At 45.3% G+C, this 12098-nt stretch overlaps 1 protein-coding gene across 1 annotated transcript in view; it reads left to right on the top strand.

The window, feature by feature from the left end:
• Positions 1–11836, top strand: part of LOC139265223 (diacylglycerol kinase eta) — a 363559-nt gene extending 351723 nt beyond the window's left edge. The window contains exons 27-28 of the mRNA XM_070882149.1: positions 3752–3854; positions 9172–11836. Coding sequence (XP_070738250.1) covers positions 3752–3854; positions 9172–9224 — 156 coding nt within the window. The 3' untranslated portion in view covers positions 9225–11836. The remainder of the gene's footprint in view (positions 1–3751; positions 3855–9171) is intronic.
• Positions 11837–12098: the final 262 nt, after the last annotated feature.

The following is a 12098-nucleotide window of genomic DNA, read 5'->3' as shown; positions in this document are numbered from 1 at the left end:
GACTAGGGTCCTGAACTTAAGGACAGGTAACTTTGATGGTATGAGATGTGACTTGGCGAGAATAGACTGGCAAATGATACTCAAAGGATTGACGGTGGATAGGCAATGGCAAACATTTAAAGATCTCATGGATGAACTTCAACAATTAAACATCCCTGTCTGGAGTAAAAATAAAACAGGGAAGGTGGCTCAACTGTGGCTAACAAGGGAAATTAAGGATAGTGTTAAATCCAAGGAAGAGGCATATAAATTGGCTAGAAAAAGCAGCAAACCTGAGGACTGGGAGAAATTTAGAATTGAACAGAGGAAGAATAAGGGTTTAATTAAGAGGGGGAAAATAGAGTACGAGAGGAAGCTTTCCGGGAACATAAAACCTGACTGCAAAAGCTTCTATAGATATGTGAAGAGAAAAAGATTACTGAAGACAAGCATAGGTCCCTTGCAGTCAGATTCAGGTGAATTTATAATGGGGAACAAAGAAATGGCAGACCAGTTGAACAAATACTTTGGTTCTGTCTTCACGAAGGAAGACACAAACAACCTTCCGGAAATACTAGGTGACCGAGGGTCTAGTGAGAAGGAGGAACTGAAGCATATCCTTATTAGGCGGGAAATTGTGTTGGGGAAATTGATGGGATTGAAGTCCGATAAATCCCCGGGGCCTGATAGTCTGCATCCCAGAGTACTTAAGGAAGTGGCCCTAGAAATAGTGGATGCATTGATGATCATTTTCCAACCGTCTATCAACTCTGGATCAGTTCCTATGGACTGGAGGGTAGCTAATGTAACCCCACTTTTTAAAAAAGGAGGGAGAGAGAAAACAGGGAATTATAGACCGGTTAGCCTGACATTGGTAGTGGGGAAAATGTTGGAATCAGTTATTAAAGATGAAATAACAGCGCATTTACAAAGCAGTGTAGGATCAGTCCAAGTCAGCATGGATTTTTGAAAGGGAAATCATGCTTAACAAATCCTCTAGAATTTTTCGAGGATGTAACTAGTAGAGTGGACAAGGGAGAACCAGTGGATGTGGTGTATTTGGACTTTCAATAGGCTTTTGACAAGGTCCCTCACAAGAGATTGGTGTGCAAAATTAAAGCACATGGTATTGAGGGTAATGTACTGAAGTGGATAGAGAACTGGTTGGCAGACAGGAAGCAGAGAGTCGGGATAAATGGCTCCTTTACAGAATGGCAGGCAGTGACTAGTGGGATGCCGCAGGGCTCAGTGCTGGGACCCCAGCTATTTACAATATACATTAATGAATTGGATGAAGGAATTGAGTGTAATATCTCCAAGTTTGCAGATGACACTAAACTGGGTGGCGGTGTGAGCTGTGAGGAGGACGCTAAGAGGCTGCAGGGTGACTTGGACAGGTTAAGTGAGTGGGCAAATGCATGGCAGATGCAGTATAATGTGGATAAATGTGAGGTTATCCACTTTGGGAGCAGAAACACGAGGCAGAATATTATCTGAATGGCGGCAGATTAGGAAAAGGGGAGGTGCAATGAGTCCTGGGTGTCATGGTACATCAGTCATTGGAAGTTGGCATGCAGGTAAAGCAGGCGGTGAAGAAGGCAAATGGTATGTTGGCCTTCATAGCTAGGGGATTTGAGTATAGGAGCAGGGAAGTTTTACTGCAGTTGTACAGGGCCTTCGTGAGGCCTCACCTGGAATATTGTGTGCAATTTTGGTCTCCTAATCTGAGGAAGGACATTCTTGCTATTGAGGAGTGCAGCAAAGGTTCACCAGACTGATTCCAGGGATGGCAGGACTGACATATGAGGAGAGACTGGATCGACTGGGCCTTTATTCACTGGAGTTTAGAAGGATGAGAGGGGATCTCATAGAAACGTATAAGATTCTGACGGGACTGGACAGGTTAGATGCAGGAAGAATGTTCCTGATGTTGGGGAAGTCCAGAACCAGGGGACACAGTCTAAGGATAAGGGGTAGGCCATTTAGGACTGAGATGAGGAGAAACTTCCTCACTCAGAGAGTTGTTAACCTGTGGAATTCCCTACCACAGAGAGTTGTTGATACCAGTTTGTTTGATATATTCAAGTTGGAGTTAAATGTGGCCCTTACGGCTAAAGGGATCAAGAGGTATGGAGAGAAAGCAGGAAAGGGGTACTGAGGTGAATGATCAGCCAAGATATTGAATGGTGGTGCAGGCTTGAAGGGCCGAATGGCCTACTCCTGCACCTATTTTCTATGTCTATTTTTCTATGTTTCAAACTGATTCCTGGGATGGGGGGATTGTCCTATGAGGAGAGAATGAGTAGACTAGGCCTATATTTTCTAGAGTTTAGATGAATGTGAAGTGACCTGATTGAAACATACAAAATTCTTATCGGGTTTGACAGGGTAGATGCAGGGAGGATGTTTCCTCTGGCTGGGGAGACTAGAACCTGGTGTCATATTCTCAGAATAAGAGGTCGGCCATTTAGGATGAGATGAGGAGAAACCGCTTCACTCAGAGGGTAGTGAATCTCTGGAATTCTCTACCCCAGACAGAGATCGATAGAGTTTTGGATATTAAGGGAATCGATGGATATGGGGATAGTGCAGCAAAGTGGAGTTGAGGTAGACGATCAGCCATGATCTAATTGAATGGCGGAGCAGGCTTGAGGCGCCAAATGGTCTACTCCTGCTCCTAATTCTCGTGTTCTTCTTGATCTCTTGCCATCACCTCTTGAAGACGGCAATGGCACCAACAACTTTCTCTGTGGCTCTTGAATAATGCAGGAAAGTGAGCCACATTTGTGTCCTTGTAGCCAGCTCCATCACTTCTCCCTTCCTTTTGCAGTGCACTCTGGGTAAAAGCCAATCAATTGCTGATCAACAGAATGTAGAGCAGGGATGTCCAGACTTTGTCTTTGGGCCTAGGTGTGTACCGTGGAGCCTCGAGCCTACATATCACGTTTAAATCCACATTCTACATCCCAAGTTGCTGAAAATAGCAGATCCTGGCTTAGGATTTATGTAGGGAATTGCTGGATGGAAATCCATCTAGTTCGCCTTCTACCATATTGGGAGTCAATGATCGAACGATAATGGAATTGTTGACTAATGATGGCAATCAATCTCTATCAATGAGTCTACAACAGACCCAGACATAAGGCAAGGAAAAGCTTTGGGAACCACAGGCCCAAAGTCATCTGTTCCTCCCAAACCTACTACACTCAGCATACATCATGTCTCAAATTACTCATATACTGTATCCCAAAATCCTATTTTCTGAAATAAATCTCTCTCATTTATGATGTATTTACTAATGAGACAACAGTAATAGGAACCACCAGGCACAAACAGGACTGAATTGTGTTGCTAAGTGGCCAGATTGCCAGAGCCTGTGGGCTGTATATGGTCTGCAGGCTGGGTACTCCATGGCGGAGCTCAGTGCCAACTCTTGTACATGCAATCTGTAAATTGGGGTATGATCTCACTTGCGATAATTGGCCACAATCAGCCTCAACATCGACAATGATATTAATCTCATTTTGCATGTCCCTTCATATGGAATGCATGCAAGATGAGACAAAATGTCCATGTGCATGTGGCCAACGTCCTTGTTGGCATCCTGCCATGGCTGGATGGTGGGCGGGGCTGTGAGTTGGGGGCCCAGCTGAAAGAGCAGAGGGAAAGTACGTGATAGGCCAATGGCCTTTTCTCATCCTCATTAATTTCCTCAGGAGAAAAGAGGTGGCGGTGTCCGTTACCTGGAGTATTTTTCATTTTATCTCCTCAGGAACATTCAAAGGGAAGTAACAAGAGCAGCATTAAGATAAGAATAAAGAATATGTCAAGAAAGGAGAAACTCCAGAAGCAAAAATCAAGCAGTTCTTTGCTGGGTAAGTCAGGGCTCATTAGCGAAGAGTAATTAAATTGCTTATAACCTTAATTAAATAACTTTAAGCAAATGAGGACCTATTTCTCAAGGTTCCGAGAACTTTTGAGCATTCTTGGAACACTTGGATAAATGCTCATCCTGATCTTTCACCCAACTTGGCCAGTGGAATGGAGGGGAGGATGCTGTTGGAAGAATTGGACTTGGCCTTTTGACTCCTAGATCTAACCACCGTAATCATCAGATTAAAGCAGCTGGAATAACTGATCACCAGTTTGGAGACAACACATTTTCACGTCTGTGTTAAAAGGTCATATACTTGTCTGAAAAACAAGAGAAGGCTGTGTTTACTTCCATTCACTATTTTCAGTGACAGAATAGGTGTGAGCATAAGTCATTATTCCCTGCTTACATCTACTCTTTCAGTAAAATTATCCTTCAAATTTTAAGTTACAGTTACAGTACTAAAGTCAGAAAATACCTTGAAAATCAGTGTGCTTGAGATCATATTTTAATATATTTTAGAAAATGTGAGTCAGAATTGTATGGATGTATATTAATAGTTTTACATATTTTGGTGTGCACTGTGTTACATCCAATGAATATTATACATCACATCGATGCATTGTTCTGAATCCCCACATTGGAGAGGATGCAAGCGTAACATTTAAAATGGAAGAAAACATTCCTCTCTGGCAACTGGTACAAGTTGGGACACCCGCTATTATTTTAATGACGAGTAGGATCCCCAGGATCAAAGAGCGAAACATGGCTAAACATGCTAGAAACCGTAACAGGAAGATGAAATAGCGTGTTTCTGAATCAGTTGAGATGGGGAAAAGATAGCACAGGAGACAGAAGTGAGAAGCAAAGTAATGGCAGGTAAATCAGATCTCGATGTCTACTGTAAAACCAATATTCACACACAGGGCCGTTATATTGGGGTAGATCTTCACTTTTGAAGTCAATGGAAAGGTAACTCGGCCAGGTTGTATAACTACTACTACTCATGTTCTATCACCACCAAAGGTGAAAGGTCACCCCATTTAACTTGAGGTAAAAATGAAAGGAACTATTTTTAAACATATATATACATGTCCAGAGTCTGCTTGGTCACAGTAATTCTGTTAGCAATTCCATTGAGGTCACATTGTTCTCCTTACAGATATGTGCTGTCCAATGGGGGAGCCTAGCTCAGGGCGGCTCCTATGGGGAAAAAACTGCTCCAAAATGAGGGCAGAGGAGACCTACATTCTGGCCCCAGAACTCGCACTGAAAGGCTTTGAGAAGACTTAAGGGAGCTCCGAATGGCAATGTCCCAGATAACATTGAGGACACGTGGCTGCTTGCACCAGTGTGATTTTCAGACAGGATAGAGCCAACTGCTCATCCAATGTTGTCCAAGCCAATTGCACAAAATTGTGCAAAATAGCCATGCTGGTGTACGCCTGGTGGTTACCAGGCTGCACGCTGTCAGAGACATGGTCACTGACCTGATGTACCTCTCCGAGACCCTTCTGCTGGAGTTACTTGTCCCTGAGCTGCCCCCTGGTTGCTTGTACGGAGTACCATAAAAAAATCCCAATGTGAGATTCGGTGAATGGGATTCCCAGCACAGTGTGGAATCTGGTTCCTGGATGCGGCATTACTCTGATTGTGGGTGGATCTCCCTCACTTGAAGATTTAACATCCTGCTAGGCCTGGTCTGAGATGGTAAGAGTTGAACTGTGCATGGAGTCCAGAAGCACATTGTTCCATTCAGCACTTTGGACTGATGACACAGTGTGCAGTTTAAAAAAAATTCATTCTTGGGATGTGGGCATCGCTGGCATGACCGATATTCATTGCCCATCCCTAGTTGCCCTTGAGATGTTGGTGGTGGACCTTCTTGAACCGCTGCAGACCATGTGGGGAAGATGCTCCCACAGTGCTGTTGGGTAGGGAGTTGGGTAAGATCCTGACTAGGCGACGATGCATAAGTGGTGATATATTTCCAAGTCAGCATGGAGGGCATCTTAGAGGTAGTGGTGTTCCATGTACCTGCTGCCCATAACCTGCTATAGGTGGTAGAGGTTGCAGTGTTGGGAGGTGCTGTTGAAGAGGCTTGAAGAAGCGATTTACTGCACTGCATCTTAACATAGAAACATAGAAAATAGGTGCAGGAGTAGGCCATTCGGCCCTTCTAGCCTGCACCGCCATTCAATGAGTTCATGGCTGAACTCTTGTAGGTGATGCACACTGTAACTAAAATACAGATGAGGGATACGAACACTAGATGCTATTTATGTGAATTAAGCAGCTGTTAATGGATTGAATAAAAGATCCATTTTAAAAGTGCTTTAAATGATCGTTACCGTGTGCCACACTCACCAGCCTGCAGAGACCCATGGGGGGGGAGGGGAGTGGCGGAGGTGCAGGTTTGTTCATGGTGGAGGGCACAGCAATGATTTTGTGTGGCTGGAGGCTGTGCTGAGGTCCTTGGATCATCCTGTCATTTACTGTTGTTGTTGTCCCACCATCTCCGGCTGTGCTTGTGTTTCCTGCAATGCTTGTGGAATCTGGAGTCTGTGAATTGTCTACATCCCATAGTCGGTGCTTCTGCTCACTGTGAATTGCCTACATCCCATAGTCTGTGCTTCTTGTAACATCAGCTCACGACAAGGAAATATCAGGAATGTTTTTAAACAGAATAAACCGATAGGGTTGCCTTTTAAGTTTAATTTTCACCTCCATTTTGCAACCATTGCTGTAAGTGTATGATGTGAGATTTATTTGAATACATGGGCATATATACTGTATTCACCTTGAGACAGTAGATTTGAATAATCTAGACTAAATTCTGATTGGATGCCTGAGCTCACCATAAGAGTTAAAATATTTGACAGATTTTACTGTTCCTGCCTAGGATCTGAATGATTATTTTTTGTAATCTTTTCTCTGAATTTTTTTAATTTCCAGCCAGGCTGTTCTAGATTATGATTCAGCCAGGCTGTTCTACATTATGATCCAGCAGCCAGGCATTACTCGGTTATAGTGCAGCCCACTGGGTAGGTCTGGATTATAAACTCACCCCCAACTTCAAATTGGACAGTGTAAAAAGTTCAGCCAACCAGACAGCTGGTCAATAAACAATAGTAAAAGATGCTGATCTCAAATCATAGATTCATACAGCACAGTTGGAGGCAATTCAGCCCATCGTGCCTGTGCCAATCTGGCCTGGAGGAGGGCAGATGGCAAGGCCTGGGCCAGACGGCATCCTCCTGCTTAGAGAAGCAGCGATTCCTCCAAGAAGTCTTTCATTTCCTTCATTGCGATGTGTGCTTTTGCTGCCATAAGAGATGCTTGTGCCTGCATTGTTCCTGGCTTGCTGTGATGTGCATTGTCTTGTCAGGTGCTGGGTTGTTTGCTGTTGCTAAGCAGAGCTCTGCTCTTCCCTTTGCTAGTAGAGAGATGGGGCACAGAGGAAGTAGCAGTATGGCTGGAGTCCCTCAGCCTAGGGGAGTACAAAGACATTTTTACACGTCATGACATCCAGGGATCCGAGCTTTTGCAGCTGGAAAGGCAAAATCTGAAGGTACCATTAAACATCGATATTCCTATTCACGGCACCTGTGGCCATCTCACTAGTTCCATGGGTTTTCCTATCTGCACCTGTAAGCTACTCAGAATGTAATGACTGTAACTGCGAACAAACAGGTCATAGCTACCTGGTTTGAAGGAGCTATGTACAATATGTGAGATGTTTGGGCTGAGTTGTGCTTTACTGCAGGATGATCCCTGTTTTCCCTCCATTCATTAAGAAATCCAATGACCTTCCAATGCATGGCCAAAGTTGCTAGTCTTCAGATGTGAGCTGGATCAGGGGGAAGCCATTCAGCCTCTCGGGCCTGCTCTGTCATTCAATCAGATCTTGGCTGATCTGCTCCTCAATCCCATTTACCCTCCTTTTCTCCATATCCCTTGACACCCTTAGCTAACAAAAATCTATTGATCTCGTCTTGAAAGCTGCAATTATCCTCCAGAATGCACAGCCTTTTGGGGAGAGAGCAGTCCAGATTTCCACTACCCTTTGGTGAAAAAGTGCTTCTCGATCCCACTCCTGAATGCCTAGCTCTAACTTTAAGACGGTGTCCCCTTGTTCTGGACTCCCCCACCAGAGGAACATCTTTCTCAGTATCAACCCTATCAAATCACAGCTGAGCAAGTCCCTGTCCTCACACTGTGTGGTCAGGAGCAGGAACCCTGGTCAATTCCCAGCACACCCCTCCCCCCAATCCCAAAATTTGTAAATCTTGAGCTTTATGGCAAAAAAAAGTGATAAATCGCTGCAACATTCTTCCAACTGCATGCTGGGACAGCCTAGCTTCATGATTTCAAAATGGTGGCTGTGTTAAAAAGATCAACAAAATGGCTTTTATATTCAATCTCCCAATGTATCAAACCCAGAATCACACATTGGCTTCTAGCTGCAAGTTCACCTTTAAATATCCATCGTGATAGAAATCACTATTCCAATCCTGTAAGAATCTCACCATTTAGAATATCTGTCCTTGTTCTTTTTCCCAACATGTGGGGATGCCAATCATAAAACTCCAAGGAGTGAGCCATGGCTCAGTGGGTAGCTCTCTTTCCTCTGAGTGAGAAGGTTGTGGGTTCAAACCCGACTCCAAAGATTTGAGTACATAATCCGGCTGACACTCCAGTCCAGGACTGACACTCCGCTGCACTGTCGGGTGGCGATTTCGGATTAGACATTAAACTGAGGGCCCATCTGACCTCACAGGTGGATGTAAAAGATCCCATGATGGTGTTTTGAACCAGAGTAGAACCATCCCGGTGCCCTGGCCAATTGTTATCCCTCAACCAACATCACTGAAACAGATTATTGGGTGATTATCACATTGCTGTTTGTGGGAGCTTGCTGTGTGCAAATTGTTTGTCACGTTTCCTTCAGTAAAACAGTGACGACACATCAAAAGTACTTATTGGTTAAAAGCTTTGGGATGTCCTGCAGTTGTAAAATGCGCTACATTCTTTCTTTCTCTGCTCTCCCCCCTCCTCTCTCTTCCCTTTTCCCTCTCTGCTCTCCCCCTCTCCGCACTCCCCCCTTTCCCCTGATCTCTTCTCTCTTCTCTCTCCTCTGACGGGTTGCAGGTACGAGCTTCGGTCCCAACACGTGATGACTTTATACTTGGCATTCTCTAATGCTGTGCCCATCGTCCTAGTAACGGAAACAATTCTCTCCAATGTCTGTTGCTGACTATTTGCCTGGTGAAAGGGATAGACTGAAACCATTAAATGATGATTGTTTTATTTTTAAGGATCTGGGGATAACCAAGGTGGGCCACATGAAACGTATTCTGCATGGTATTAAAGATATCAATCGACATACAGCCACCTCCGAACTGTAGCAACCGGGCAAGACCAGAGGGACAAAGCTGGAATATTCCATGGGCCCTGAGGCGATCTGTTTCTCTGCTGGTTTGGCTTCTTCATGAGCTGCTCGCCTCACTTTACTGCCTAGATGGCACCAGTTATACTCGAGCGTCTTTAAATGTAAAGCAGAATGAAAGTAAACTCCCGCTCTGCGAATTCCTCACCAAGGCTTAGACTCTGCATGACCAGGCGCATCTCGCAGCTTCCCCCCACCTGTTGATCATGGTCGCAGGTGTCCCCATGGTTACTGTTGTGATACTGCAACCAGGATGGACCTCCCTGGAGGAGAGCAGGCCTCCCCGCTGGCATCAAATCATCGAGCAATGAGTTAGTGAATGGAGCTGGCTTTTGTACAAGCGAACCCAAAGTATTAGAGCATGCCGGAAGGATGCATCTCTTACCCCATGTCCATGCCTCTGACTGAATCTGACCAGAAGCACTGGCTTCACCACTAGTAAGGGGCCAGATTAATCGAAGGTGCACACCTCGTGATCCGGACAGGCGGTGAGCAAAGTGATGGCTCTGTGACTTACTCGCTGCCCTCTGGTTTAGAATTATTGGGGAGCAGTTATTAGACGTGGATCTTTAGTTCGGGTCTATTACGAGCTGCAACCTCCTTGTCCATTGAAAGGCGGACACCCTTTGTTATAATCACATGATCTGCATGAGCTGCCATCATTTAAAGCCACGCCCTCCGGTCCGCGGCGGCTGCCAGGCAATGGAAGATGCAGCTCTGTTACCTCACGGACTCTTACCAAGGAAGGTTTAGTGGTTGTGGAGTCATCCTGCGTCAGTTAGCTGGACTATGTTATGGTGAAAAACAAACCCTCAATGTTACCCAAGTCTTGTTTATGCTGTGGGATTTGCAGTGCCCTGTGTGGTGGTGTACAGTGTGCCTGCCCTGGGCTACCTGACAAGTGGTTCAATGTTGTAAGTGTGGGAACCATGTGTGTGAATCACAGTACAGTTTAATAGTGCTGTCTAACAACAAGGGACAAGGAGCCCTCTTGGCCACTGTACGGCCCGCTATGGGAGTGCTTGGGACAGTGTAGAGGGAGCTTTACTCTGTATCTGACCCTTGCTGTACCTGCCCTGAGAGTGTTTGATAGGACAGTGTAGAAGGAGCTTTACTCCTATATCTGACCCTTGCTGTACCTGCCCTGATGGTGACACTGGAAGACTGATACCCGGATGGAATGCTATCAGTGAGGAGTGGCTTTCGCATGGAACTGTGTTCTGGAAGTGCAGCGTTGATTTTGCGATTGGTGCTCTCTTCTTGCTGGGAATGTCTGGTGAGGAATCAGTCACCAGGTGCATAGAAATGCCCTACTCTCCAACACAACATCCCTCACTCTGATATCCACAGAAAGTCACAAAAACGCAGTTATTAATATCCTTTTGTTTTTAAATTTGCACTCTTGGAATTACCGGGGTGTCTCTGTGACGTGTAACTCTCAGTGGAAGAGTAACTTGTGATTTCCCCAGCCATGTTTCCCAGAGAGCGGCCATCCGCTCCCAGTCCCAGTAATAAGGAGAATATTGATGTGGTTGGAATTTACAATATCGGTGAGATCCAGCACACTCTGGACCTGTTACTACACCGGTGAATTTACAGCAGTTAAGGCAGCATTCCTCAACCATGTAATATTACCCAGTCACCTTTGCTGTGGGAGACCCAGTAATGAAAGTGCTCTGGCCCTGCTCCATGTGGCAGCGTCCCTAAAGAGGGGGTGGGGACCTCTTCTTCCCCCTCCCCCCCATTCACATTCACACCATCATGCACGATTGTGCATGCAGCAAGGCCCTGTCACCAGTCAATTGCGATGAGCCAATCTCACACACACTGGGTAACCTGCTATAATTGTGTCTGCTGTGACTCAGTGGATTGCTCTCCTATCTGAGTCAGAAGGTCAAGGGTACAAGTCCCACTCCAGAGACTTGAGCATATAATCTTGGCAACACTTCAGTGCAGTACTGAGGGAGTGTCACACTGTCGGAGGTGCCATCTTTTGGATGAGACATTACACTGAGGCCCCCGCCTGCTCTCTCAGGTGGATGTAAAAGATCCCACAGCACTATTTGAGCAGGGAAGTTCTCCCAGTATCCTGGCCAATATTTATCCCTCAACCAACACATATAACAGATGATCTGTTCATCATCACATTGCAGTTGTGGGAACTTGCTGTGCACAAAGTGGCTGCTGTGTTTCCTACATTACAGCAGTGTAAAGCGCTTAGAACACCTTGCGATCATAAAAGGTGTTTTAGAAATGACTGTTCTTTCTTGATTAAAGCCACACACTCCCTTCTCCCCCCACTCCCAAACAAACAGAGACAGTAACCTGATCCCAAACACATTCTTCAATTCAGGGTAGGGTTGTGTCCGTGAATGTCTGCTTTGCAAACCCCTGACTGTGCTCCACATTGTTTACATCTATATGTAGCAATTTGTTTGTATAAAGAGCAAATCCAGCAGATTTATTTATTGTTTGATGCATAAAAGATGATTTATAAAGAGATTACTTAAATTTTTTGTGTAATTGGAGAGAGGTCAAAGGTACTTTATTGTAATAAACCAAAGTTCAGAGATGATTAAATGAATGTGGTGGTGTGTGTTTCTCTCCACCTGCAAGGGTGGGGGATTATCTGAAGTGGGGGCTGCAGGGGGCGGGGCTATCTGAGGAAGGTGCTGCAGGGGCGGGGTTATCTGAGGAGGGGACTTAAGGGGCGGGGCTATCTGAGGAGAGGGCTGTAAGGACCACTATTTAATCATAGAATGGTATAGCACAGAAGGAGGCCTTTTGGCCCAGCAT

The sequence above is a fragment of the Pristiophorus japonicus genome, chromosome 6 (genome assembly GCF_044704955.1).
Source record: "Pristiophorus japonicus isolate sPriJap1 chromosome 6, sPriJap1.hap1, whole genome shotgun sequence".
In the NCBI taxonomy this organism is placed as follows: domain Eukaryota; kingdom Metazoa; phylum Chordata; class Chondrichthyes; family Pristiophoridae; genus Pristiophorus; species Pristiophorus japonicus.
The sequence above is the reverse complement of the archived record's forward strand: the minus strand, read 5'-3'. Positions and strand labels throughout refer to the sequence as shown.